A 27,062-nucleotide genomic window follows, 5' to 3' on the forward strand; every position below is an offset into this window, starting at 1 on the left:
AGGACAGGTTAACCCTGAAACACTCAGCACCGCGAGGGATGCGGCAGCACCACGTCCCCGACGTGAAGGGCGGACAGCCCTGCCATCGCAGCGCTTGTCACACCCCACTGCACTCCCAGCGTCCCGCCGGGACCGTGCCGAGAGCGCTCGGTCCCCGCCTGTCCGCGCCGCCCGTCCCGTCCCGTCGGGGCCCGCCCGGTGCGCTCCCGAGCTCGATCTCTCGGCCGGCGGCTGCTCCGGCCTTGCGCGGGGATCGCTTAGTGCTGCCTTCCGCCCCCACGTGCGCACAGCCATGGCGGCCCCCGTGCGGGCCGGGAGCGCGGCCCCGGTGCCGGCCAAAGGTGCGCTGACACCGCTCCAGCGCGGGGCTCTGCTGCCGCTACCGGCCGCCGTGCTGCTTGCCTCGACGGGGGAGGCCCGGCCGGTGGCGGGAGGTGGCTTCCCCACCGTCGCGGCCACCCCCGCCGCCGGCCCGGCCCAGCTGGCCCTTTGTCGGTTGTGCCGTGGGCCGTGCGGGGAGGGTTCGGTGGCTCGTGAGCGCCGGTGTTGGGCTGGAAATAGTGAATAATCCCCCTGCTGTCACTCCCCCGCTGCACTCTGGCATCGCCGAGATGTAGGGGGGCGGCTGCTGTCGGGGGGCGGCTTCGGGATGAGGCTCCCGGGGATGGCTCAGCCGGCGCCGGGCGGCTCCTTCCCGGTGGGATAACGGGATCCCCTTGCTGAGGAAACCGGGGTGCATTACGGTGTTAGCGGGGTGTTGGTGATGAGCCTTGAGGGGCTGTGCGTGCTGTGCCCTCGCTGTGGGTTCAGCCAGCTGCACTCACCGGGTTTCACATCGTTACTGCGGCGCTTTCTGGGCTAAAAAATCCGCCTTGTCCCCCAAAAAGCGAGAGCACTCTGCCCCCAGCGTGCAGGGCAGGCCCCGGCCCTGTTCCCCGCTGTCCCCAGAGGTGTGAGCCGTGACCCAAGGACAGCACGGTGACCCGTGCCGTGCCCTCTGACCGCTCCTTTCGGTCCCTCCCCGTTTGTCCCGCAGCCCGAGCCCGGCAGGTGGCCCAGCAGATCCCCGAGGAGATCCTGGGCAACGCGGAGCTGCGGGAGGCGGCTCTGGCCCTGCCCCCCAACTACAACTTCGAGATCCCCAAGACCATCTGGCGCATCCGGCAGGCTGGTGCCAGGAAGGGTGAGCGCTGCCCCGGGGCATGAGCGGGTTTGGGGCTGGTTTGTGCTGCTGAGCCCCTCCTGTGGGGCAGGCGAGGCTGGGGCTGAGCTGCTGCTGTGCCCTCGGTGTGTTCAGCTCTGTGTTGGCGAGCTCTGCTCCTCTCCAGGGGGGTTAATAGATCTGTATCTCTGGATTATAATCACATTGGACAGGACAGGTTGAGCTGCGTGGACCTGTCAGCCTGGAGATGTGTCTGGGATGCTGGCCAGGTCCCTGCTGTGCTCCTCTTGCCTCTCTCCTCTCTCCCTGCGCTTTCCTGACGCGCTGCTGGCGCTGGCAAGGGGGAGCCCCCACAGCACCGGGCACCGGGTGGGGCTGGCAGGGAGCTGGGCCGTGCTGCTGCCTGCTCTGAACCTTCCTCGGAGGAGCAGGGGAATGATTGTGGAGCCTTCAGGTGTGTGCTCAGCTCGGGGTAGCAGGGCTGGGAGCCTCCCCCTCCATCCCCGGGTGTCACCAGCGTCCCCACCCTGCACGCAGGGGCTGCTCGTGCGGGTTTGCAACGCTTTGTATCCACCTGGGAAGGGCTCTGCCTGCTGCCACCGGGCTGGCAGGATGTTCTGGAGGCCGAGCTGCTGGCGGCTGCCGTGCCCGAGGGCCGCAGGGTGCGGGGCTGCGCTGCCCATCCCGGCTCTGGGGTGGCAGTCGGGGCTGGGCGTGTCCCAGCAGGACGCGGCGGGGCCGCCCGGCCGTGCTGGCTCTGCCTTTCCTCGCCGTGTTTTGCCGCTTGGCACCTCCTAATTAAATGTAAATATGCGGCTGGGATTTAGGCTTCCGAGCTGGGAGCCGAGCCCATCAGGCAGCCAGCCGTGCTGGGATTTAAAAATCCGCGTGTGCAGAGAGCAGCCAGGGGCTCGTTGCTGGGGGAACGCAGCCTCCCACAGGGCTGCAGCCAGCCCTGCCTGTGCCCGGCCTGCTGCAGGCTTCGGGGGGCTGGGGAGCACCCCCTCTTCCCCGTGGTGGAGAGTGACCTCCTGCCAAGCTGCTCTTTGCAGATGTGGGGTGGAGGGTAGCCCCAAAATGGGCCAAAATGGGCTCAAATCGGCTCCATGGGGGATGCTGGGATGTGGAACCTCATCCCTGCCAGGTCAGGTTGCTGGCAGAGCATGTGCAGCTTTCCTGCAGGTTGGAACAGGGTGGGATCTGCCTGATTGGAGCCAGGCCTTCACATAGCTCCTCGCTGGCCTGGGCTGGGCCTGGAAGCGCAGGGATATTGTTGGAGAGAGTGTTTGGATAGATAGCACAGAAGCTGGGATATCTTAGTGGGATTGGGAGGTGAAAGAACAACAGGATTAGTGGGGCCTCCTCCATTTACCTCCTCCATCATGGTCCCTGCTCCTCCCCACCAGCCCGTGGAGCCCAGGCACTGGGCAGTTTGCTGGCCTTTGGAGGAATGGGGATTGTTCTGATTGTTCTGTGAGGAGGGAGCAAATGAGGAAACATGAATTTGTTGTTGAATAAATTCCTGCAAGGCACAAGGCTGCGGCTGTTGCTGGCCACCCTCCTGAAATGGAGAGAGGAGCTGCGAGGGAGGTGTGGAGAAGGGCACTGAGGATGATCAAAGGTTTGGAGCAGCTTCTGTATAAGGAGAGATTAAATAGGTTTAGATCCTTTAGCTTGGAAAAGAGGTGAACGAAAGGGGATATGATAGGGATGTGGAATTGTGAATGATGGAGAGGCTGAACAGGGGATGATTATTCACTCTTTCTTGTACCAGGAGAACCAGGGGCACACGTTTACATTATTAGGAGCAGGTTTAAAATAAACAGAACAAAGTCCCTTTTGCTGTGCAGCACATAATTAAAATCTGGAAGTCATTACAGTGGGAAGTGGGAGAGAGCAGCAGTGTCAGCGGGTTCAGAGAGGGATGAGGTGTGGATGCAGCCCAAGGCAGGGCAGGCTGCACCCCGGCTGCCAGAGCCACAAGGATTTTTGGCCAACACCTGGCTGGCCTGGGGAGGGTGGTTTGTGGCTGCACCTTGAGCTGGTTCCCACTTTAGGATGTCTCCTAACCCCGTGGCTGTTTCTCTTCCCAGTGGCCCTGCAGATGCCAGAAGGGCTCCTCATGTTCGCCTGCACCATCGCTGACATCATTGAGCGGTAAGAGCACGGCTTTTCCCTGTGGGGCTGCCCAGGGGATGGGCAATACTGCTGGGCCCCTGGAAGGAAGAGGGCTGTGGATGAGGAGGTGCTGTGGCTGTGGCCACAACCTGGCTGGGCAGCGCTGTGGCGGGTGACAAGGACCTGCTGCCATCCCTGGGGACAGGGACCGGCTCGGTGCCAGCCCAGCTCGGCTTCTCCTCCCCTCTGCGCTGTGCCGGGAGCTGCTGACAGGCTCAGCGTGCCGGGCCCCGCAGGGGTGCTGGAGCCGGGAGCAGCCGTGTTAACAAGCGGCTGACGCCAGCCCGGTGCCCCGGCAGCGCCCCGGGGAGGGCCGGCAGCGGGGCCAGCGCTGCGGCAGGGACCCAGCCTCCTCCCCGGCCTCGTCCTGCCTCTGCAGCCGCCGAGATGTGCAGGGGCAGCCCCGCTGCGGCAGGGGAGGCTCGAGGCCACGCTGGTGGCACCGAGAGGGTCACTCCTGCTGGGTGACCCCATGGCCACGGCTCCTCTCTTGATTTTTCCGAGCCGCTTGAGAGGCCAGGCTGAGGCACTGGAGAGGAGCTGGGCAGTGCGGTGACAGTGGATGCAGGCACCTTGCAGAAATTGGCCGTGATCTCTTTCCTGCTGAGCGCTTCTGCCTTCCTCCCCACCCACCGCAGCCCCCTCCGCAGCCCCTCTCTGTTTTAGCACAATGAATTAGTGCTAATAGCACTTCGTGCCTCGTCTGCCATCGGGGTCGTGGCACTCATTAGCAGCTGCCTTGCCTGGCTGCCGTGCTGGGTGGGAAGGCAGCCGTGCCCGCGGGCTTTGTCCCCGCTCTGCCATCGCCTCCCCACACTGGGTGGGAAGGTGGGCACGGGCGGGGGGGCAGGGGATGGGTGCGAGTGTGGGCAGCTCGGCGTGGGTTTGTCCCTTTAAGTGGAGCTGCCTCCTCTCCGGCTTTGGCACCCAGCCGCTTTCATGTCTCCGACTTCAAAGGCAGCGGATTAAGGGGCTCTTTTATCTGAATGAAACCTTAAGCCACACTTCCCGGTGGATGGTGCATTCCAGGGTGCTGAATGCCAGGGTGCTGCTGGATTCTGGGGTGCTGGCATCCTCGCTGGGCTGGTGAGGGGGTGCTGCGTGGGTGGAGGTGCCCAGCCAAGGGAGGAGGGGATGTGGGGGCACCGATGGGATGGTGTTTGGATGGGGGATGGCTTCAAGGCTGAGCAGGAGGGCTGTATCTTCCCTCCCTGCCATCATGCAGCACCCAGAGAAGCTCCACTGCCACTCCCTTACTGGGAGCACTGGGTGCCATCCGTGACCCTGGGGATGTGGACTGACAGCCACAGGATAGTGGCTGTGGGCAGGAGTGAGCCCAGCCCTGTGTCCACTCTCTTGGGGACACACTGGGGACCCAGCCACACTGCTGGAGGTGAGGTGTGAATCGGCAGGTGGCCTCGTTAGTTCCTGCCTCTTCCTGCTATTAATATTCATGGCCAGCATTAATGTGGAATGGAAGCTCGGCCACCACCCGCTCCTGCTGGCCCTCCTCACCCAGCGCTGGGGCCGGATGAGCCTCATCCGTGACAGGAATCGCTGCAGCTGCGTGTGCTCTGGCTGCTGTCACCAGGCTGGGGACAGGGGCTTGGGGTACCATCAGCCCTGGGCTGGCGTCCCCTTCCTCCTGGTGACAGAGAGGATGTGACAGGAATACCTGTGTGCCCACTGGGGGCATTGCTCAACGAGCAGCCCCTTTGCCCAGCCCATCCTGCCCTGTCCTTGCTGGTGGGAGTTTGGGGGGTGAGTTCCCCCTGCCCTGCATTCCCTGCTGCTGGCTGCAGAGCCGTGCCCAGGGCTGTGCCCCTGGGGTGACAGTGCCCACCCCTGTGTGTGTTTGGGTCGAACTGGAGCCCTGTCAGCTGCCACTCAGACGGAATATTTATCCCTTCTGCTGGAGCTGCCTTCTAATAGAGTATTTGTGCCGTGGCCTGGTGCTGCTGGGAGAGCCGGCAGCGGGGATGTGCCTCACTCCCCCGCACCGCAGGAGGGGGACACGCTGCTCGCTGTGCGTCTGTCTGTCCCCGCGCCGTGGGATGGCAGTGTCACCACGTCCCTCGGTGCCGTGTGGGAGTGAGCAGGCCCCCGGGGAGAGCTCCGTGGAGCGAGGAGGGGAGGGGGGCGGCCAGGTCTGAGCTTCCCAGCATTGCCCTGGCGCTGGCCGAGCCCCCAGGGGCTGCGGGGATGGAGATGCAGCCGAAGCATCGCCAGAAAGGCCGGTGGGCTTCTCAGCCCGGAGCCTTTGAAACCGAGAGCACACTCGGAGCATTGACCGGTGTGAGGCCACTTAATTACGCTTAATAGGTTTGTCATTGTCACAGCCGTGCCGGGGCGGGGGGGGGAGGACATCGGGGCCGGGGTCTGCTCGCTGCCGGCGCCACATCACGACACTGCCGCGGCACCTTCCAGATTGGCTCCGTTTGTCACGGCTGATGCAATTCGGCGGGGAGGAACTCGTGCTGCGGGGCGGCAGCGTGGGGGGAGCTCGGACCACAGCTCGGGGAGGGGCAGCCCCCCCCCCAAGCCCAGCCGCTGTCATGCCAGGGAGGTGGCAGTCGTGTCCCCCCCTCCCTGTGCCACCAGCTTGCAGCTGGGGGCTGTGCAGGCAGGAGCGGGCCCCTGCTCCCCTCCCTGCCGCGGCTGGAGCAGACGGATCAGCTGGGCTCTCAGCTGGGCTTTTGATTCCGTGTTAATAAAGTCGGCTGTCGGGCTTCGCAGCTGCTAATCCCTCTGTCTTCCTGTGCCACGCCGGGGTGAGAGGCTCCTGCTAATCAGCCCGGGCTGGGTGGTGGGGATGGGCAATGGTGGGGGGCTCGGGGGTGTCCTGATGCTTGCAGAGGCTGCCCTGACGTAGCTTTAAACACCTCCCAACTCCCGGTGGCTTTTAAGCACATTTTTAAACACCTCCCAACTCCCAGTGGCTTTTGAAGATCCATGCAAGGCGGTGCTGGAGGTGCACAGATCATCCCAGTCTCATCCTGCTGACTCAGGAGCAGACAGGGACTTTTTGGAGTGGCACCAGGTCCTGGTTGAACAATAAAAGAGTTAAACATCTGTATGCACAGCCCAACAGCTGTGGCAGAGCTTGAAATGCCCCACTATGGCCGGGACAAAAGAGGCCCTGATGGATGGTGTGCCCCACACAGTGCCCAGTGCCATGGCTGGTGTGCCCAGCCCGTTCCCAGTGCCAGCAGGTGCCAGGTCCCTTGGCCAGGCAGGTCTGCCATGTGGCACTGAGCAGTGTGGCACTGAATGCTGTGATGAAGCTGGCAGCAATCACCAGGAGGTCCCAAAGGCCACCCTGGGACACTAACAGGGATCAGGATCTGGCCTCAGCTGCACAGCGCCGTGGCTCTGCTGGCCAGCACTGCCTTCCCTCCTCGTCCTTTTCAGCACAACCTGGAGGCTCTGGCAGCGGGTGCACACTGTGCAGGGGAATTTAATCACTGTCATTAACCACACAACAGCATCATTAGGAGGAATGAAGTTCTCACTTCATTGGAGATGCTCAAAACCTTCTACCCGGGTGGTGGCTGCGCCAGGGGGATTGGGCTGGGGGGAATGTGTGGGGTCTATAGGGCTGGCACCTCCCAGGGCTGGGATGTGCCAGCACAGTGTGGTGCCCACCACCAGTGCCCCATGCCACCTCCTTGTATCCCACAGAGCTCTGTGTTGTGAAGAGGGGACAGGCATAATCCAGACACAGGATGGTCATGGTGCCTTTACAGCCAGCATGCACTGACCCTTAGTTTGCCTTATTTTGGGGTTTTTTTGTTGTTACCCGACCAGCAAAGCTGGGGTGCCCTGGGACTTGCCCCTTGAGAGGTGGTGTTTGCCCTGCCACCTATAGTGATGACAGAGTGGGAAGTCCCTCAGGGGAGGGGACTGAGCTGGAGATGGTTCCTCCTGGGGGGCTATGGGGACACTCACCTCTCCCCATCACGCCCCACTTGCAGAAGCTCTGTGGGGCTCCATCTGCAGCCAGGCTCTTCCAGCACCAATTGCAATAAAACCTCAAACTCATTACTTTCATTATGTGCAGCCTTCCCTGTGCTAATGAAGTTGGGAGTCTGGTAATGGGGCTTGGTGATGGGCTTCTCTGCTAATTGAGTGCACTGTTCTCAGCCAGGGCTGGGCTCAGCCCCCACAGCCCAGGACAGCAGCACCCACGGGTGTCCTGGGACACGCTGGGCTTGGGCACAGGGCAGGCAATTGTGGGGTGATTATAGGGTGGTTGTGGGGTATTTGAAGGGCCACGTGCAGGTGAGACAGGTGGCTGTGAGGCAAGGGGCAGCACCGTGTCCCCAGCACAACATGCAGGCACCCTGGCATCCCAGTGCTGCCTCCATCCTCTCACAGCACAGGGGTGCCAGGACTGGCCACTCTCAGCCCAGTGCCCTCAATCCCCTCCCCACCAAGGGCTGGTGGGCACACAGGGGCTGAGGACTCGTCCCTGCTGGGGAGAGCAGCTCTGCCTCATGGCTCGAGGACCAGCCCTGTATCATTCACACGCTGCCAAGGGACCTCGCGCTCCTGCCAGCAGCAAATGCTCTCATTCATTTTTCGAGGGGCTGGGATAAATCAGGGCTGCTCCAGCCAAGTGCCTGTGCTCAGGTGACAGGGGCTGGCTACCCCATGCTTGGAGACACGCAGGCCCCACGTGTGCATGTCTCTGACCCAGCGTTTTCAGCCCCAAAACTTGTCCCTGGATTGCTGCTGCTTCCATCCTGTGCTGGAGAGCAGGGCTGGGAGGGTCTGGGGGTCCCAGCTGGGATCAGGGTGGGACCTGGCCTGCCCTGGGGCACATCCTGCCAGTGCTGAGCATGGCTCTTTATAAATGGGATTTTGGGAGCCATCTGTTTAAAGGAGCAGATAATGAATTAGGGGGAGATGAGAAAAATGCTAAGGCCAGGCGGTTTTTCAGAATGAGCCGGGGTTTGCGGGACGTAAAAGATGAATAACCTCCCCACGTGTTCAATATTCATGAGCTCCCAGCTGTAATGAGCATCTCAGCACTGGGTGGGGACATCCCTGTCACCACTGCCAGCACGCTGCTGGGACCCATCCGTGGCTGTGACAACTTCCAGGGACACAAAACACTGACAAAGATGCTGCTGTGGCTGCCCCTTGCCCACGGCCTGGTCCGGGCTGGTTGGGAAGCAGCTCCCCAGCCCGCGTTGGAGGCAGGTGGCTGCTAATTGACATTTCCTTCCTCTGTAGTTTGATGAAAGACTCTGGCGACACTGAACTGATTAAAACATCAAGGGGAGGCCCTGGTGCCTGCCTTTGATTTGTCTCTGGAGATGATTACGGCTCCGCTCGATTGTCCAGCCCAGCCGGAGCGGGTGAACCCGGTGTGTGCCATCCTGGAGCCCCTCCTGCAGCACCGCCAGGCTCCTGGCTTTGCCAGGGTTCCCTCCTCACCAGGCACCATCCCGTGGCATCTTTGCTCACCTGCGACTCCACTCCCTGCATCCAGAGGAGGAATCTTGCCCACGGCCAGTGCAGGGCTCAGCCTCATCTCTCCCTGCCCAGCTGCAGCCCCACACATCAGGCAGGGCCACGGGCACCTCTGCCCTCCTCCTTCCACTGTTGCTATTTCACTTTCTTGCTCTTCACCCCCAGGGACTTTCTCTGGGGTTTGGGCCAATTTGCATACATTTTAATCTATAAAAAATTAAGCGGCGCTGGCTGCCGCTCTGAGTCAGACCTCCCCATCCTGAATCTTAAGGAGCTGAATAATTTTCCACTTTTGCTGAGATGTGTGGAGTCTGATTCATGTTCATCTCATCACCTCTCATTAGAGGAGGGGGCTGGGGGCTCGGAAAGGTGGGAAGAGCCTTCTGGAACCTTCAGTGGCAGCCCCCAGCCCCACGGTGTGCCCACGTGGGCAGTGGAGGAGCCATCCTCCCATCCAGGCCACGCTGGCCGTGAGGAATGGCGGGATTTGGGCGCTGGCAGGATCCTGCCCATCTTCTGACGTTCCCCAACCCTTTGGAGCAGGAGCTGCCCAGACCAGACTGAGGTGAGGGTGGCTGTGCCCCCTCCTCGGGGATGCTCCAGCATTGCTGCTCCCCTGTCCCCCTCCCCGGGCGCTGATGGAGGGGCCAGAGCTGTTAATATTCAGCACGCTCCGCCATTTCTCCACCTTCTGCCATCTGCCCAGCTCTGCCCACCATTTCTATTCTTGCCGCCGACATAACGCTCCCTGCCTGGCGCTCGGGGGGAGCGCGGGACCCTGGCCCCCAGCCAGGCATGGGTGCTGCAGGGGGTGACGCTGTGCCAGGGCCCCCTCCTGCCCTGGTGCCCGGTGCCAGCAGCAGGGGGGACCCCGCTGGCACGGAGCTACAGCAGGCTGCCTCAATTAAATGAGGAATTAGCATCTGGTTTAAGCAGCCCCTCCAGGCACGGGGCTTTGTCATCGCGATACCTGCTCTCATCCTGCTGCGGCAGCTCCCCGGGAAGGTAGCCAAGCTAATAATCCCCCAAAATGGTGCCATAAATACCCACAAAGGTGGTGCCTCTGAATGATGCCAGAGCCCTGGCTTTGCTGCTCGGTGCTGGTGTGTGCCACTTCACCCACGGGCTGGGTGTGGACTGGAGCACTGGGGGTAGGGGACAGCACCAGTGGTGGTTTGGTGCTTTCTCTCACCAAGTGCCACTTAAGCACCAGCTCTTCTGGAGGTCACACAGCTTGGCCACACAGCCAGGTGCAGATTGGATTCACCAGCTCACACAGTGCCCACAGCCATGAGGTGGTGGTGGTTTGGCTGGCACCACAAGGGATACCAAGACAGCTGTTCTGCCCGTCCTGGTGGCTCCAGTCCCCAGGGCTGGCTGGTGGAAGCGGTGGCACCACAAGGGATACCAGGACAGCCCATCCTGGTGGCTCCAGTCCCCAGGGCTGGCTGGTGGAAGTGGTGGCACCACAAGGGATACCAGGACAGCCCATCCTGGTGGCTCCAGTCCCCAGGGCTGGCTGGTGGAAGCAGTGGCACCACAAGGGATACCAGGACAGCCCATCCTGGTGGCTCCAGTCCCCAGGGCTGGCTGGTGGAAGCGGTGGCACCACAAGGGATACCAGGACAGCCCATCCTGGTGGCTCCAGTCCCCAGGGCTGGCTGGTGGAAGCGGTGGCACCACACTGTGCCGGGTCTCCCTCTGCTGCTCTCCCTGCTGGAGCATTAGGAATCTGGCAGCGTATTGTTTGATGAGTGGATAATCCGCTGAATTGCAAACAGCTTTACCCAATTGAAGAGGCGGATTACCGCTCTCCAGCTTAATCATGTTGACATCTCGGAGAGTAGCCAGTGCTTGTCCTCCCCGGCGCGTGGCTCGGTGGCGGCGCGGGGTCCCCCCATGGTGACACGCCACGGGGCTGGGGGGCAGGACCTGGGCTGTGGTGACACGGCTGTGACCCTCGGTGCTGTCCCTCCCGCAGGTTCACGGATGCAGAGGCAGTGGTGATGGGAGACGTGACCTACGGCGCCTGCTGCGTGGATGACTACACGGCCCGGGCCCTGGGCGCCGACTTCCTGGTGCACTATGGACACAGCTGCCTCAGTAGGTGACACTGAGCCCCAGGGTGCTGCTGGGGTGCCCGTGTGTGTCATTGTGCCCATGCCACACTGAGCAACTCCACACCCCTCTGGATGCCAGCTCGGAGACTTAGTGCCAAAGGCTAATCCCTTCCCAAAGGGCTTTCTGTTCTCCAGTTCAGCTGCTGGCTTTGGATGGGGCCAGGCTGGCTGGGTGGCTGCTCCCAGGCAGGATTTGGGGTGCAGCAGGGCGTGCTCATCCTGCTCAGCTGCTGCAGCAGCACACACAGCTCCAGCCGTGTCCCCGAGAGCAGAGCAGCGAGGCCATGGCTTGGCAGGACCTCCTGGCCCAGGGGATGAGGCTGCTCCTGCTCCCCACCTGGCCTCTGAGGAGTGATGACAAAGGGAATGGTGGCAGAGGAGAGCAGGGGCCTGGGGGTACCGCTTGCCCCAGGGCCAGGAAAGGCAGCTTTGAGGGTACAGTGCAGGCTGGGCGGGGAAGGGAGGAGGAGGAGGAGGAGGAGGCTGTGTGCTCCCCAGGCGGACAGTACTCTGGATCCAGTTGCCATGGAAACTGCGCTGCTGTCCCAGATGCTGCTAACTTTGAAGTCCACCCAGGATGGAATCAGCCCAAAAATAACAATAAGACGCTCTGGGTTTTAAGGTGGATCTGCAGAATTGCCATAATGAGTAGGAGGTGTGTGCATCCCTGCTGCTGCCACGCTCCCAGCACCTGGCAGCCCTCCTGGACATTTATGGGGCCCTATAAATGGGTTTGAAGAATTGCATCAGGCTCTGTGTGAAATACTGACTCCCCAGTTGAGAACTCTGTCCTGAAAGCCACGCTGGTGTGAGCGTTCCTGGTGATAAATATGTGTGCTAGGTGCTTTGTTACGGGAGGAGGGTTATGGGCACCACTGGAGCAGGGAGTATAAAACTCCTGGTTTGTAACCTGCTGCTCATGAATGAACAGCAGGAAGGGGAAGAAGGGGCCGTATCCATCAGGCTGCTCCAGGGAATGGGGGTCACATCAGCTGGAGCTGCTTCCTGCAGGGACAGGCAGGCACTGCCATGCTGACTGTCACCACACCAGCTGCCATCTGCTGCTCATGGCCTCATTTCCCTTGCCTGCTCTGGGTTGGGTGGGTCACGGGGCAGAGCTGGGTGGGTCACAGGGCACCCTGGGTTACCCACGGGCTGCCGTGAGGATGCTGGGCTCATTTTGAGTTGCCCAAAGTGATCCTGTCAGCAGGGTGGCCAGTGGTGAGGCACACGATGCTTCCTGCTCCCTGCCAGCCCCACGTGCCCCGCAGGAGGGAGTAATTTGCACTTAATTGTGATCAGGCAAAGAGCACCAAAATGGGAAGTGAACATGGAGCTGTGGATCGATGTGGACTCTGTGTACTTTAATTATTCACTTAATCGTGGTGACAAAGGCTTCTTAGCACCAGGGGTAATTAGATTTGTGTTCATTGATTCCCCAGGCTGCCATTATCTGGAGAGAAACGAGCGGGTGCTCTCTGTGGCTCCCATCTGCACCCCCTGCCCTGGGTGCCAGCACGGCAGAGGGGTGGCACAGCCCAAGCCTGCCTGTGCCAGGGCAGTTTGGGGCACAGGGAGCCCCACAAACAGGCAGCAACAGCTTGGGGCTCGCTGGAGCCCTTGTGTAACCCACACTCAGACTCTGTCTCCTCCTGTCACCAGTTCCCATCGACTCCACCCAGGGGCTGAAGATGCTCTATGTGTTTGTGGACATAAAGATCGATGCATCCCATTTCCTTGAGACCATTCGCTTCAACTTTGCAGCAGGCACCTCCCTGGCCCTGGTCAGCACCATCCAGTTTGTCTCCACGTTGCAGGTGAGGTGCAAATCCCTGGCTTTTGTCTCCCCCTGAGTTTTCCTGTTGCTCAGCCCTTCCCTGTCCCAGCCCCGGGGTGCTGGTGGAGCTGGTTCCCCTCTGACGAGTCTCTGCAATAATGTGGTGCTGCCAGAACGTTGATCAAGTACTTTATAATAACTCTGATCAATGTTTCATGGCGGCACCCCTCCCCTGCTCCCCCGGGAGCTGCTCTGGAAATGTCAGGGCAGGCGGTGGAGCACTTGGCATTTTGATGCAGTGCCGGCAGCGGCCGGGGGAGCTCCGGCGGCTCTGTCTGTCTGCCCCTCAACGGCCGGCTGGCCAGGAGGGGAGGAGATGAATGAGCCTCTTGAGCCGTGTCTATCAAAACACGGGGCTATCCAAGCGTTAAGCCTTTTCCCTTGTCTTTTAATTGATACTTTGGTCGAGCCTCGCTGAGCATCCCCGGCTGCGCGCGGGGGCCGTTCCTGGTGCCGCCCCAAGCGGGCTGGTTCCCCTCCACAACAGCTGGGACTGCCAGGGTTGGGGTGTCCCCAAGGGTCCTCAGCCACCCTTTGTGCTATTCCTGCCCCTGCTGAGCCCACATCTCCCACAGGCAGTGTCACAGGAGCTGCGTTCCCAGTACAAGGTGTGTGTGCCCCAGTGTAAGCCACTGTCCCCAGGAGAGATCCTGGGCTGCACGTCACCCCGGCTCGCTCAGGACACGGATGCCATTGTGTGAGTACCCGGGGTCCTTCAGCACCCTCTTGCTTGGCCCTGACTTGCCATCCTTCCTGCACCCCCTGCCTGGTTTGTGCAATTTTAGAGGGTGTTCAGGGCTATCCACAGGTTGGGATGGGCCCCCTTCAGCTCCTCACACTGCTTTAAGTGGCGTGTGCTTGTAGCACCTTCCTGCCTGGCCCAGATTTGCCATCCTTCCTGCACCCCCTGCCTGGTTTGTGCAATTTTAGAGGGTGTTCAGGGCTATCCACAGGTTGGGATGGGCCCCCTTCAGCTCCTCATGCTGCTTTAGGTGATGTGTGCTTGTAGCACCTTCCTGCCTGGCCCAGACTTGCCATCCTTCCTGCACCCCCTGCCTGGTTTTGTGCAGTTTTAGGGCTATCCACAGGCTGGGATGGGCCCCCTTCAGCTCCTCACGCTGCTTTAAGTGGCGTGTGCTTGTAGCACGGAGGAAATAATTGAGTCGTATATCAGAATAGATAATAGATGGAAGGGCGGGTGGATAATTGGAAAAGACAAATGGCCGGGGCCCAACATCACAGCAACATTAATTTTATTTAAGGACAGCAAATTAGAGGGAGCACTTCGCTTCCTATCACCTAATTATTTTAGGTAATGGAAATGCTTAATGTACTGTGAATACAGTGTGCTGCAGAATAAATAAATACAAGGACCCCACCCTTGGGGGGAGCTGGGGAGCCCAGGTGTGGGTTTGGGCTTTGCTGAACTCCTTCTTGCCCACGCTGCTGGGAGCCAGCAGCACCAGCGCCTTTCCAAGCACGGCCATGCAGGGAGCTGGGCTCCACATTGCTGGACACAGGGGCAGTGAGAGCTGTGGATTCATCCTGAGCCACTCTCTGTCTCTCCAAGGACACCAGGGGCAGCCAGGCTGACACTGCATGGGTGAGAGTGGGTCCCTGCAGCTGGCACGGGAGTGGCAGTGCGGTACCAACGCGCGCAGGTGCACTCGGCCTTACCTGTGTCCTCCCTGCATTATTATTTTCTTCTTTGCACCGTCTCTGGGGCTAACTTTTGCAGACAAATTAGCTTTGATCTCCCAAAATGTCATTCTCCAATTAAGGGCAAAATCTAGTCAAGTTTTACGTCTGAATTCATTTTCCAGGCCCTCACTCCATTAGGGCAGCTGAATGAAAGGCTTTGAAATGTAATTGCTGACTGGAAATCCGATTAGAAATGGAAGCAGCAACGTCTAGAACCAGCCATTGAGATGGAGCAGCTCCCAGCCGCCCCGTGCTGGTGTGAGCACCCCTCCTTGCTCTGAGCACGGCTGCCTCTCCAGCCCTGCCGTGCCAGGGAGCCCTGGCTGTGCCTGCTGCCCCTGGGTCCCACCACAGGAGCTTGAATTCCTGACATCTCCACTGTGCTGCAGTTTGGAAAACCAGTGGACACATGGATAGGGTGCTGCTGTTTCCCAATGCCAAAACTCTCCCTCTCCTCTCTGCAGGTATTTGGGCGACGGGCGCTTCCACCTGGAGTCCATCATGATCGCCAACCCAGGGATACCTGCATACAGGTACAGGCTCCAATCCCATGGTGGGGACCTCCCCATCTGTGCCCCCATGTGCCCCCCAGCAGCAGGCATGGGCAGGTGAGAGGCCACGGGGTGGGTGGGGAGGTGCTTGGGGGAGATGAACACCAGCCATTTACTCCGGCTGAATATAAACATTTTGACAAGTACCTGTGAAAGCTCGTGGAGGTGCAGCCATTAAAGCCCGGCTGCTGCAGGCAGAGGCCATAAAGCGCGATGATGAGGCCGCTGAAAGCAGATGAAATATCAGGAGTGAAAGGCTGGGCCCATTTGGAGGAATCTGAATTTCCTAGTAGGTCGTTTGTTACAAACGGGAGGCGCACGTCAAGTTTATGGCGCTGGTGAAGCTGCCGAAACCCGAGTGGGATTTGATTAAAATTCTCCTCGTCAAACAAAGCAACAAATCAAAGAATTCTTCATAATTGATGAGCCAGGATGGGGGGGAGCTGAGTGTGAAGCTGAGCACGGAGCCGAGGCTGTGCTGGGCGTTGGGGTGCTGTGGTGGGACACTTGTCCCTATCCCTGTCCTTGTCCACTAACGAGCCGGCTGGGTCCTACATCAGCCAGGAGGACAGATGCTGTGGGAGGCAATTAGTGCTAATGAGGGACAGGCATGGCTGGGAGGAGGGCAGGTGATGGAGCCCGTGTGAGCCTGGCTGTGCTTTGCAGGTACGATCCCTACAGCAAAGTGTTCTCTCAGGAGCACTACAGCCACGAGCGCATGCACCGCGCCCGGCAGGACGCCATCCTCACTGCCAGCTCTGCCCGCTCATGGGGGCTCATCCTGGGCACGCTGGGGCGTCAGGGCTCCCCCAGCATCCTGCAGGTACCAGCCCCACTCCCCAATGTCCCCACTGGGCACCAGGAGCTGCTGTTGGGTGTGGGGAAGGGCTGGACCATCGCTGCCAGGGTGGATGTGGCACCGCTGGCAACCCATCCGTGGCCACTGGCCCCGGCCTGCGTGGGCAATTAGCAGCAGATGAGGGAGGCTGGACAAGAGCTCATTAAAGCCGTTCCTGGGGAGAGCTGGCCAGTCTTGGAGAACCCCCCCCCCCCCTCGCCCAGACAGCTCAGCAATTAATTGGCTGGGTTTGTTTTAATTGGATGAACTTCCGATCAGGTTCAGCCTCCCTGCTCAGCTGCCGGGCTGGCGCTTTCTGCGCCCCGGCTGGGAGAGGGGAGCAGGACAGCAGAGTTCTGCCCTCTGAGCATGGTGGCCCTGCTCACACCCAGAGGTGCTGGGGTGGCCACCGGTGAGATTTGAGGCAGAGCAGCAAGGTCCCAGCTGCCCTTCCACAGTGGGCATGGCCAGGGCTGGCTGGGCAGGGGGTGATTAGTGCCACCTCTGGAGGACAAGGACATCTCTGGCCCCTCTCCTCCTCCTGCAAGCCCTGGCTGCAGCCAGCCCGTGACAGGCGGGTGTCCCAGGGCAGGCAGCCGCTAACGAGAACAGATTGTTGTCATTGAGCAGTAATTACTTCATTAGGCTGAGGCACGTGCTGGGGAGAGCTGGGCACAAGCCGGAGCCATGGCCACAGTCTGGCCTATGACTGCCAAGGGGACACGTGGGGCAGAGCTGGGACCCACAGAGGGTCTGATGGCCAGGAAGGGGCTGTGGGCAGGGCTTGGGGGTGTTGCTGGGAGACCCTAACCCTGCCAGGTGCCTTTTTCCCCTGCAGCACCTGGAGTCACGTCTCCGTGCCCTGGGCCGGCCCTACGTGCGGGTGCTGCTGTCTGAGATCTTCCCCAGCAAGTTAAAGCTCTTCCCAGAAGTGGATGTGTGAGTGCTGCTGACCCCCCTCGAGCCCCAGGGTGCCCCATCCCTGTGCAATTCCTGCTTGAAGCTGTCCCTGACACTTCTGTCCTGCAGGGAAGGGACATGGCTGTCCTTACCAGGGTGGTGCTGGCACAGTGAGGACCTTCTGGGGTTCTGCTGAGGGGCTTCACTGTGCCTTGTTCTTCCCAAAACGCTCATCCCCACTGTGACATTTCCTTCCAGGTGGGTGCAGGTAGCCTGTCCCCGGCTCTCCATTGACTGGGGAGAAGCCTTCAGCAAGCCACTGCTGACACCCTATGAGGTGAGCACCCCTCTCTGCTTTGGGGGGATGGTCCTGGCTTGGGGTGATGCACCAGAGCAGCCTTGGGGATGTCCCTGCACCCAGACAGTGTCCCCTCCTCTCTGCACCTGTGCTCTGTGCACATTCCAGGCACGCTGTTGGGATATCCAATATTTTGTGAAACCTGTGGGATTCCCAGTGCCTCCAGCTTTGCCCCAGCCGTGCCCTGTGCAGGCACCACTTGAGGACTCATCCCTGGTCCTCTCCACAGGCTGCAGTGGCTCTCCAGGACATCGAGTGGCAGCAGCCTTACCCCATGGACTTCTATGCCAGCCAGTCCCTGGGGCCGTGGACGGTGAACCACGGTGGCACCCAGCCCCCGCGCCGCGCCCGGCCGGCACAGGTGGGCAGCGGGGGGACACCACCAGGGTCCCGCTCGGTCCGGTGAGAGCACCGGGACGGGCTGAGCGCCCGGTGCCGCTCGGTGTCACGTACCGAAAGCGCCACCCCGTGGTGTCGTTGCCACCGAGCAGTAACGGGGACAGTGCCAGCCCGGCCCGGGGGAGGGACACGCGGGTCCCCGCAGCCGTGTCGGAGTGAGCGCCTGCCGAGCCCCGCGGATCCCTGGGGGGGTTTTCCCCGGGGGTGCTGCGGGCTGGACACGGACCGGCCCATGGCAGCTCCGGCCGGGGCTGGGACATCCCTCACCCTCCCTGTCCCTGCAGGGGAAGCCACCGGCGCCCCCCGCCCCGCCCGAGGGTGGGGAGCAGCCAAGCACCGGGGACCTCGCAGCCCCGTGAGTGTCGCCCGCAGCTGCCGCGCTCCGGGACCTGGCGGGGACAGCGGCGGGGGCACCGCTGATGTGAGCACCACCGGAACCCCCTACTGCAACGGATGGGGTCGCACCCCGTAACTCGACAACACCGCTGCCCGCAAGGACCGACCCCGGCTGTCCTCGGGGAGTTGCCCCTTGCAGGACCGGGCCGTGCTGCCGCCCTGCCCGGGTCTCACCGGGGGTCGCGTCCCGCCCGCCCCGCCGGGGCTGCCCCGTCCTCACACCCAGCGGTGACCTCCCGCCGCCGGGGGGCGCCGTCAGCTCCGCGGAGCCGCTCCGCTCGCCCTCGTCTGCGCAGCCAATCAGCGCGCGGCGTTTCGGCGGGAAGGCGGAAGTGGCGCTGCCGGGGCGCGGCCATGGCGGAGGCGCGGCCGCTGCGGCTGCTGGCGCTGCACGGGTACCGGCAGAGCGCCTGCCGCCTCCGCCAGCGCACCGGCGCGCTCCGCAAGGCCCTGCGCGGCCGCGCCGAGCTGGTGCCCATCGACGCGCCGCACCGCCTGCCCGCCAGCGCTGAGGACGACCCCGACGGGGATGACCCCCCCCGCGGCTGGTGGTTCTCCGGGCCCGGCACGTTCGAGGCGGGCGAAGCGGCCGCGGCTCCGGCGGGGCTGGAGGAGTCGCTGTCGGCCGTGGCGGCGGCGCTGGCGGAGCACGGGCCCTTCGACGGGCTGCTGGGCTTCAGCCAGGGCGCGGCGCTGGCCGCCATGGTGTGCGCGCTGCGGGCCCGCGGCGACCCGCGCTTCCCGGTGGCCTTCGCCGTGCTGGTGGCCGCGTTCGCCAGCCGCGCCCCGGCACACGGACACTTCTACCGGGAGCCCATCGCCCTGCCCTCGCTGCACGTCGTGGGCGACACGGACGCCGTGATCGCAGCGGCGCTGAGCAGGGAGCTGGCGCAGTGCTTCGTGGAGCCCGTGGTGCTCTCGCACCCCGGCGGGCACTTCATCCCCGCGGCTGCGGCGCAGAAGAAAGCCTACCTGGAATTCCTGGAACGCTTCTGCCCCGGGCAGGGCCAGGCCGAGCGCCCAGAGGCTGGGGAGGCTCGAGAAGGGGCTCTGTAATAAAGAAGGGCTCTGGTGAGCCATGTGCAGCCACCCATCCTGTGAAACTTCACTGTTTCCGTGCCTCCAGAGGGACCAGAGAACAGCTCACTGCTCTTCAGTGTTCACCCAGGCCAGGCTCAATGGTTCTTTTATCTCCCTTTTTTTCAGCTTTGTTGTATACATCAGTATAAAATATATATGTATATATATGTGTGTGTGTATATACATATGTATGTATATAAAGTTATATAGACCATGAGTATGGGGGTGTGACAGTGAGGGGATTGAAGGGAGGAGGGTGACACTGCTCTGTGGGCAAGGTGCTTTCAGAGACTCCAACACCTGCTCAAAAGGAGAGTTCCTCAGCTCAGCCACAGGAAGTATCTGCAGAGCACAGAGCTCTTGCAGTTTTACACCCCAAAACCTCATGGTTTTTAATATCTGTTAAGCCAAGCTTCCAGCTAGTCTGGGCCTGGAAAACCCTCTCTCTCATCCTTGGCAGTGCCAGGGCTGGTGTTTGTTTCAGGAATGAAATGCCTGCTGGCTCAATGTGCATGTGTTGAATATTCCCTGCACAAAGTGCCTCCATGAACAAGAAAAGCTTGTTGCTGTTTGTGGCTCTGTATTATCCAGAAGCACAGGAAAATCTTTATTGCTGTAACAATTGCAGGTGTCCTGCTCAGCTCCTGCCCAGCTCAGCACTGGGCACCAATCTCAGGAGAGGAGAGCTAGCAGAGCTTCTCTACCCACAGCTTTCCTTGGGGGTGTAGAGCTGGTAAAAGAGGGAAATGGGATGAAAAAAGCGAATTTTCCCCCTGCTTGAGCAGCAGGGCAGCATAGTGCCAGCTGTTTGAGGCTGCAGGACACTGAGCTGCTGAAACCTTTCCTGTGCTCACTGAGCTGGGAACGGGCCTGGCAGTGCTGAGGGTTAAAACAGCAGAGCAGGGGTGAGCAGCACAGGAGGAGTGAGCAGCTCTCAGCCCCAAAGCAGCACAGGAGGGTGAGCAGCTCTCAGCCCCAAAACAGCACAGGGGGGTGAGCAGCTCTCAGCCCCAAAGCATCACGGCAGGAGCGAGCAGCTCTCAGCCCCACAGCAGTACAGGAGGGTGAGCAGCTCTCAGCCCCAAAGCAGCACTGCAGGAATGAGCAGCTCAGCCCCAAAACTGCACAGGAGGGTGAGCACGCCCAAAGCAGCACTGCAGGGTGAACAGCTCAGCCCCACAGCAGCACAGGAGGGTGAACAGCTCAGCCCCAAAGCAGCACAGGAGGGTGAACAGCTCTCAGCCCCCAAAGCAGCACAGGAGGGTGAACAGCTCTCAGCCCCAAAGCATCACGGCAGAAGTGAGCAGCTCTCAGCCCCACAGCAGCACAGGAGGGTGAGCAGCTCTCAGCCTCTCAGCCCCAAAGCAGCACAGGAGGGTGAACAGCTGCTCTCAGCCCCAAAGCAGCACAGGAGGGTGAACAGCTCTCAGCCCCATCGCGTTTTGCCCCGCTTTGCCCGCCGTGCTGATGCTGGCAGGAGGATGTGGCTGTCTCCCCGCAGCCCAGCCCCGTTCTGCTGTTGCCCCGCGGGTCTGGGGGGGCTCGGGCAGTGCTGGCCGCCTGTGCCACTTCCACGGGGGCTGTGTCACATCTGCCGCGAAGGCGTGGGGTGTCTGCACCCCTTGGTGACACCGCGGGCTGCGTTTTGGGGCTGCCGAGCACAGCGACCAGCTGTGACAACGCACCGGAGCTTTTGTCCCCTCGCAGCCCCGGGAGCTGCTCGGTTGTCGCCGAGCCCCCTCCCGGTGCTTTCCCGCAGCCATGGCCGCCCGCCCGCACTGCGGCCCCGCAGCTCCCGGGCACGGGCAGGCACCGGCAGCTCCCGGGAAGAGAAGGAAGGAAAGGGAAGCAGCTCAGGGTGCGGTGAGTGAGCAGCACGGTCCCAGCTCTGCAGACAGCTCGGTGGGTCGGGGAGGGATGGGTCACCCGAACTGCGGTTCCTGCCCCTTTCCCGGGGTCTGCATAAAGATGGCTCCTGCCGGGTGTCTGTTGTAGCGGTTTAAATAAATTATTAAAACGGATTAACGCGACTTCTGTCCGCGGGAGGTGCCTGTGTGAGCAGCGCAGGGAGGTCCTGCTCGGTCCCGGTGTGGTGGGAGGAGGGAAGCGGCTCGGAGGGGTTTGCCGTGGGAATCCTGCCCTCTCCCTCCTTTCCTGGCCTGATGCCCTCGGGCTGGCCCCTGCCTCTCTCGCAGATCCAGGTCTGCTCTTGGGATGCAGCCACAGAACTTGGCTGCCCGCAGGGGTGAGCCTGGAGACAAGACTGGCTGATGTGCTCCCACCCCTCACTCAGCTCCATCATGCTGGGGAGTTCCCTTTTCCATCACCCGGAGTGGCCCGGGGGAGTTGGTTTTCCCCCCAAAACAGCGTGGCCCAGTTGCTGTTGCTGAACAGGGGGTGATGGAGTGAGCCCAGGGTCTGGGTGGCAGCTGGGACAAGAGAGAGGGCCCTGGGGACAATCACCAGTGTTGGCAGCAGGAGCCTGTGTGGTTTGGCAGGGGGGATGTCACCCCTGTCCCCAGATGTGCCTTTCCATAGCCCAGTGCAGCCATTGGAGCCACCCGTGTGACCTCAGGGACAGGAGGGACCCTGGCTGTGGCCCTGCTTGTGAGGAGGGCATGGCTTGGCCAGGCAGAGCTTTGCTGCCCCTTCCCTGGGTGAGCAGAGCCCCCAGCCCTGTCCCAGTGTCCCGGGGAGGGCAGGAGGAGCCTGGCATGAGCAGAGACTCAACAAATGCTGCCGGTGCTGCTGCTTCCCTGCAAACTCCCAGCTGTTTTCCCACCTCTCCCCAGCTCCTTGCACCCCTTCCCCCATGCCACTGCCACCTCGAGATCACTGCCACTGCCCACCCTGCCAGCCACCCATGTAGGGCACAGCAGGCACGGGCAGGGGTTCCTGTGGAAAAAGCGACGTCCCGCCAAGCCTGGCCTCAGGTGCGGCTCGTGCCAGGGTTTGAGCCTTACTCATCTCACGCTCTTCCTCCTCTGTCCCCACCAGCAGGACAGCCAGAGGCGTGGGGATGGGGCACTCTGGGAGGGTGATGTGTTTCCCAGATGGTTTTACAGCGAGGCTTTTCCAATCCTGCCAAGGTCCTGATGTGAATTGGCGGTGGCACGGGCAGGGCACGGCCAGGACCATGCCTGGGCCCCGCTGCTGGAGCAGGACCAAGCCGTAGGGAACAGCCCCCCCTTCCCTGCTTCACTCGCAGAACCTTCCAGTTGTGGCTGAGTCACTCCTGCTGTAGCTCCTTCTCTCTCCTTGTTTTGGATGGAAGTTTTCCATGGAAACCCACGCTGGGCCGGGCTGCAGGCTGGGATAAACACGGCTGAATCACAAAGGGCCGTTTCGCCAAGAGCTGTCAGATGGCAGCAACAGCGTGTGGGGCCAGTGGGCACCTGCCTGGCCTTTGGGGGGGCAACAGCAGCACCTCTTCCTGCAGCCCCCACCAGCTCTGCTGGCTCAGTGCCCCCGGGCCCACCCTAAATTCCTACAGTGCCAGGATGCCACTTGGCACAGCCAGGAGCGGGTGACAGGTTTTGTCTAGAAGTTTTCTGGGGCCACGTGCTTTCCCAGGGATGCACAGGGAAATCCCATCCAGGAGAGTCCTTTGCTGAGGCAGTGTCCACCCCCGTCCTCAGCTGCCAGGCTTTGGAGGGTCACGGCCTGGAGGTGCCAGGAAGACCCTTCCCACCCTCCTGAAGCGCTGCCGAGGTCAGGCAGGGTTTGTGCCATGCCTGTGCCCTGCTGAGCACCAGTCCAGCGTGGAGGAGGCCGTGGCGGGGGCTGAGATCCTCCTTGGCACCACGTTCCTTCCCGGAGGTCTCTGTGCTGAGGAGGAGCACGGGAGCTGGACAGCCTCTGTCCCCTGGCGCCGGCGGCTGGCCCCGGGCCCAGCGGCTTGGAAGACAAGTCCTGGTGTCAGGAATCCAGGATATTTTTAAGGACTCTGGAAGAAAAACTGATTCCAGGGTGTCAGCGGGAGAAACTTGGCCTTCCAAACAACAGAGCAGCTGGAACATTCCCAGGCTGGAGCGTGGGGTACAAGGGGCCACAGCGCTGCCCACAGGACATGTCCCCTCATCCAGGGGTACCCTGGAAGGGACACTGGTGTCACCGTGGCCTGGACCTCACTGTGGTGCTGTTGATGGGGTGTAAACAAGGAGGTGTTTCCCAGAAGATTTAAAGTGGGTTTTGTGGCAGTGACAGCTTTGCAGCACGGTTGTGCTGGACATAGCTGTGGTTTTACCTGAGCGCTGCTGGGACTGCCCCAAAATCCTCATCCTGGGGGTGAGAGGTGCTCGGCCCATCACCACCAGCAGCGATGGGAAAAGCAGGAGTCACAGGGAACAAGCAAGAGACATGGCAGGGCACAGCAAGGACCTGCTACCGCTGCTCCTCCCATGTCCCAGTGTGGCCCTGCTGTCCCCTGGGGACCTGGTGGTGGCCATGCCTGTCTGGGTGAGGACAGAGCTGCCAGGTGCATCACCCCGTGGATGGGTGAGGGATCCTAATGGGGCTGCTTTGCAGAGAGAGAGTGTGGGCAGGGGACCCTGCATGACCCCTACTCAGTCTAGATGGGACACCCACGGGAGCTGCAGGATCCCAGGACTGAAAGTTTTTGTTCAGGGACTCTTCCTGTCCTTCTTGCCACCCTCACTCACTTGGGCCTGACCCTAAGGGTGTCCCCACGGCAGTGACCTCCCTCTCCTCCGGGTCTGTGTGGTCCTACAGTCCTTCCAGCCCCTCTCTCCATCTCCAGGGCCGTGAGTCCCCGGTGCCCCCCACGAGGAGCCCTGCCCGGCCAGCACCGGTCGCCGCCGGCTGCTGAAGGCCCGGTGCCCGGTGCCGGGGCAGGCCGGGCCGCTCTGACTTCGCCGCTCAGGAATCTCCTGGCCGCGCCGGGCGGGTTGTGCAACCTGCGACCGCCCCCGGCCGCCCCCGCCCCGGCCCCGCCGGCCGCGCTCAGTCCCCGCCGCCAGCCCCGCTCCGTGAACGGCCCGCGGTCCCTCCCGGGACACGGGACCCCGGCTGCCGAGCGGATGGATGCGGCGGGGCCGGTCCCCGAGGGGCTCCGTGTCCCCGCCGGGAGGGCAGGTGAGGGGCTGCTGAGGATGGGGGTTCCGAGGAGGGGGTCTCCACCGATCCCGCTGCCCGAGGAGGAGCCGCTCGGCGCCCGCCCCCCCGAACAGTAAGAGTTGATGTGCGGTGAGCTGCATCCTGCATGTGAGCTCCTACTGCCCCGGGAGGCGGGCCGCCCCCGACGGGACCCCCGCGCTCTGCCTCCGCCTCCGCCGCCTCGGGGACCCCCGGGGGTGGGCGAGGGAGGGAGGGAGGGGAGCCGGTGCTGCCCGCGCTGCGAGTCCGCCTGTCCCGGCGACCATGGCTGTAGACTGTTACCCCCCCAGCGGCACAGTAACAATCTAAAGCCACGGTCGCCCGGGCGGCGTCGGAGTTGGGGGGGGCCAGGAGGGCGGGTTGGGAGGGGGCAGCGGTGCCTTGGCGACGGCGAGGAGGCGTCCCCGCCACCGCAGCGAGCGCGCCCGACCCCCTCCGGCGGCGCGGGGGGGACTCCCGGTGCTTGGGAGGGGGGGGGAGTGTCGGTAGCATCGGCAGCATCGGAAGCATCCGCCCACCCCCCTGCCCGCCCCCTGCCCTCCCACGCGTGTCCGCCCCGCCGGGAGTCCCCCCCTACCTGGGCTGCAGCGGGAGGGCGGGGGGGGCGTCCGCCGTGGGGGGGTCGGTGTCTGCGGGGGGGGAAAAAGAGAGCGGGGTCAGGCGGGCACCGGGACACCCCCCCATCCCCGCCCCGTCCCGCCTTCCCCCCGCCCCCGTCGGGGCGCGCTCCCCGACGGCTCAGCACCACGGACAGCGCCCGCCCCCCCGGCGCTGCGGCGGGGCCGGGCCGGTGCCGGTGCCGGCGGTGGGTCATGCTTCAGTAGCCATGACTGTAGACTGTTACTGTCCTGTCCCTACGCAGCAGTAAGCAGTCTAGAGCCAAGGTGCCGACGCTCTGACTCGGGCTCTCCTCGACGGGGTCTCCGCGCTCTTTAGACGCAGCGGGGTGAAGGCGATGGACCCCCCTTCCCCGGGCTGCGGAGCCGGCAGCACCCGGGCTGGGGACACGGGGCTGCGGGGGAACCCGAGGGAGGCAGCGGCGGACAGCGCCTGGCACGGCGGGATGGGGCCGGGGGGTCCCGTCGGGGGTGGCTCGGAGAGGGGGGACAGCGGGCTCCGGTGTCACCGCGGAGCGGGACGCGCACACGCGCACGGCCCCGCACCCGCACCCCCCAAGCCCTGCAAGGTGCGGGGCCGGTCCCGCCGTGCGCCCCCCCGGGGCGGCCCCGCGCCCAGCGCCCGCCCCCGCGCACCGCCCCCGCCGCCGCCGCCGCCCGGTCCCGCCGCCCCCGCCGCCCGGCCCGCACGTGGGGCTGCGCCAGGCGCCTCCGCGCCGCCCCCGCCGCCGCAGCGCTCCCCTTCCCCCGCCCGGCCCCGCTGCCCTCCGCCCCGCCTCACCCCGCCCCGGGGCCGGCAGGTGCGGCGAGGGCTCCGCTGCCCCCTCCCGCCCCCGCACCGGGCTCCGTCCCCGCTTACCTGCGGGCCAGCCCAGCCGGTGCCTTACCTGCTGCGGGCCCCGCGGCTGCCGGGCCGGGCAGGGGCCCCGCGGCTCCCGGCGGGGCCGGCGCCGGTGTCGGTGCTGCGCTGTCCGCAGCGCGCGGGGCTTTTATAGGATCGGGCTCGTAGTAACGGGGATCTCGGCTCATTCATAGAAAAGCATCAACCTACACAATGACGTGAGCGCTACGTCAGCGAGGAAATTTAGGGAACGGGAAGACGCTACTATTTATATCGGCGCGGGGGGAGGACAGCGGCCCGGAGCCGGGCAGGGGGTCCGGGCTGCAACAGGACCCCGGCCCTCCCCCCGGGCCCTCCGGAGCCCCTCCCGTTCCGTGGCTGCTCGAGGAGAGCGGTGGGGCAGCACCCAGAGCCCCACATCCCTTCTCCACCTGCTGCCGGAGCCAGGGGCTGCGCGCACACCGGGACACAACCGAGGGTCCTGTCCCCCGGGACGGCGGCGTGGGGCACCCCCTGCCCCAGACAGAGGGGTCCATCCAGGGAATGGATGGAATTACACATGGGAATCCAGGGTGCCCATCACCCCTGAGCACCCTGCTAGGCCAGAACGTGGCCCCATCCTGGCATCACCACGGGGCTGCTGATTTGGGGCTGTCTGTGACCCCCATCGTGGCAAGAGGGTGGACAGGGGTCCCCAGACCAGGGCACCATGCTGGGGGTGCCCCCTGCCCACCTGCACCCCTCACCCACAGCAATGTCCTGAGCAGCACCTCCCACGTGTCCCTGCAGTGCCACCAGCACCCACGGGTGCCACCCCAGCGCCCTGCAGGACAATGGGACAGCACAAGCAGTGCTGGGGGGTGAGTTTAGAACACACGGGGTGAGCAACCCACTGCAGCACCGTGCTGACCTCTCCAGCCTCACAATGGGGCCTGGCCCTCACTCCTACCAGAGTTGGGTCCCCAAAACCCGTCAGGGCTACCGAAGAAGGTTGTGTCTTCACGGGTGAGTTAATTTTGGCCCCTTGCTCCTTCCTAAGTGCCAGCACCCCCCAAGATGTGCTTAGAGACATATCCAGGGGGATTTGGGATCATCCTTCCTCCCTTTATGCACCTGTGCGTCCATCCATCCATCCATCCATCCATCCATCCATCCATCCATCCATCCATCCATCCATCCATCCATCCATCCATCCATCCATCCATCCATCCATCCCCCCCACTCCTGCTGGAGCCGTCTGACCTCACTCTGCTCTGGCGAAGCATCACACCGGTAACCACAGCAACAGCGGCGTTGTCATTGACAGCAGCATCCGCGCCCGCCAGCATCCGCCGCTGCGCAAGGCCGCGCTGCTGCAAGGCCACACGCTGCTCCGGGGGCCTCGAGCCGCGACCCCCCCACTCCCCGACCCCTCGCACCCCCAAATACCTGCAGAGCGCCTCGGAGATTTAACCCCTTCCAGCCCCACCAGCACCTCCCCATCCTCCACCG

General features: G+C 62.9%; 2 protein-coding genes across 2 annotated transcripts; both read left to right on the forward strand.

Annotated features, from left to right (window-relative positions):
- Positions 1-281: 281 nt before the first annotated feature.
- DPH1 (diphthamide biosynthesis 1) lies at positions 282-18,081 on the forward strand. The gene is made up of 12 exons (XM_063173683.1): positions 282-341; positions 1,037-1,183; positions 3,256-3,319; positions 10,800-10,921; positions 12,601-12,755; positions 13,351-13,472; positions 14,941-15,009; positions 15,694-15,850; positions 16,704-16,804; positions 17,024-17,102; positions 17,353-17,484; positions 17,807-18,081. Exons 1-12 carry the CDS (start codon positions 293-295, stop codon positions 17,879-17,881), a joined length of 1,272 nt encoding a protein of 423 aa, XP_063029753.1. The 5' UTR covers positions 282-292; the 3' UTR covers positions 17,882-18,081.
- A 176-nt stretch (positions 18,082-18,257) lies between these two features.
- OVCA2 (OVCA2 serine hydrolase domain containing) lies at positions 18,258-19,165 on the forward strand. Its single transcript, XM_063173685.1, has one exon. The coding sequence runs from the start codon at positions 18,273-18,275 to the stop codon at positions 18,972-18,974; it is 702 nt and encodes a 233-aa protein (XP_063029755.1). The 5' UTR covers positions 18,258-18,272; the 3' UTR covers positions 18,975-19,165.
- Positions 19,166-27,062: the final 7,897 nt, after the last annotated feature.

Source organism: Melospiza melodia, chromosome 21 (assembly GCF_035770615.1).
Source record: "Melospiza melodia melodia isolate bMelMel2 chromosome 21, bMelMel2.pri, whole genome shotgun sequence".
Taxonomy (NCBI): domain Eukaryota; kingdom Metazoa; phylum Chordata; class Aves; order Passeriformes; family Passerellidae; genus Melospiza; species Melospiza melodia.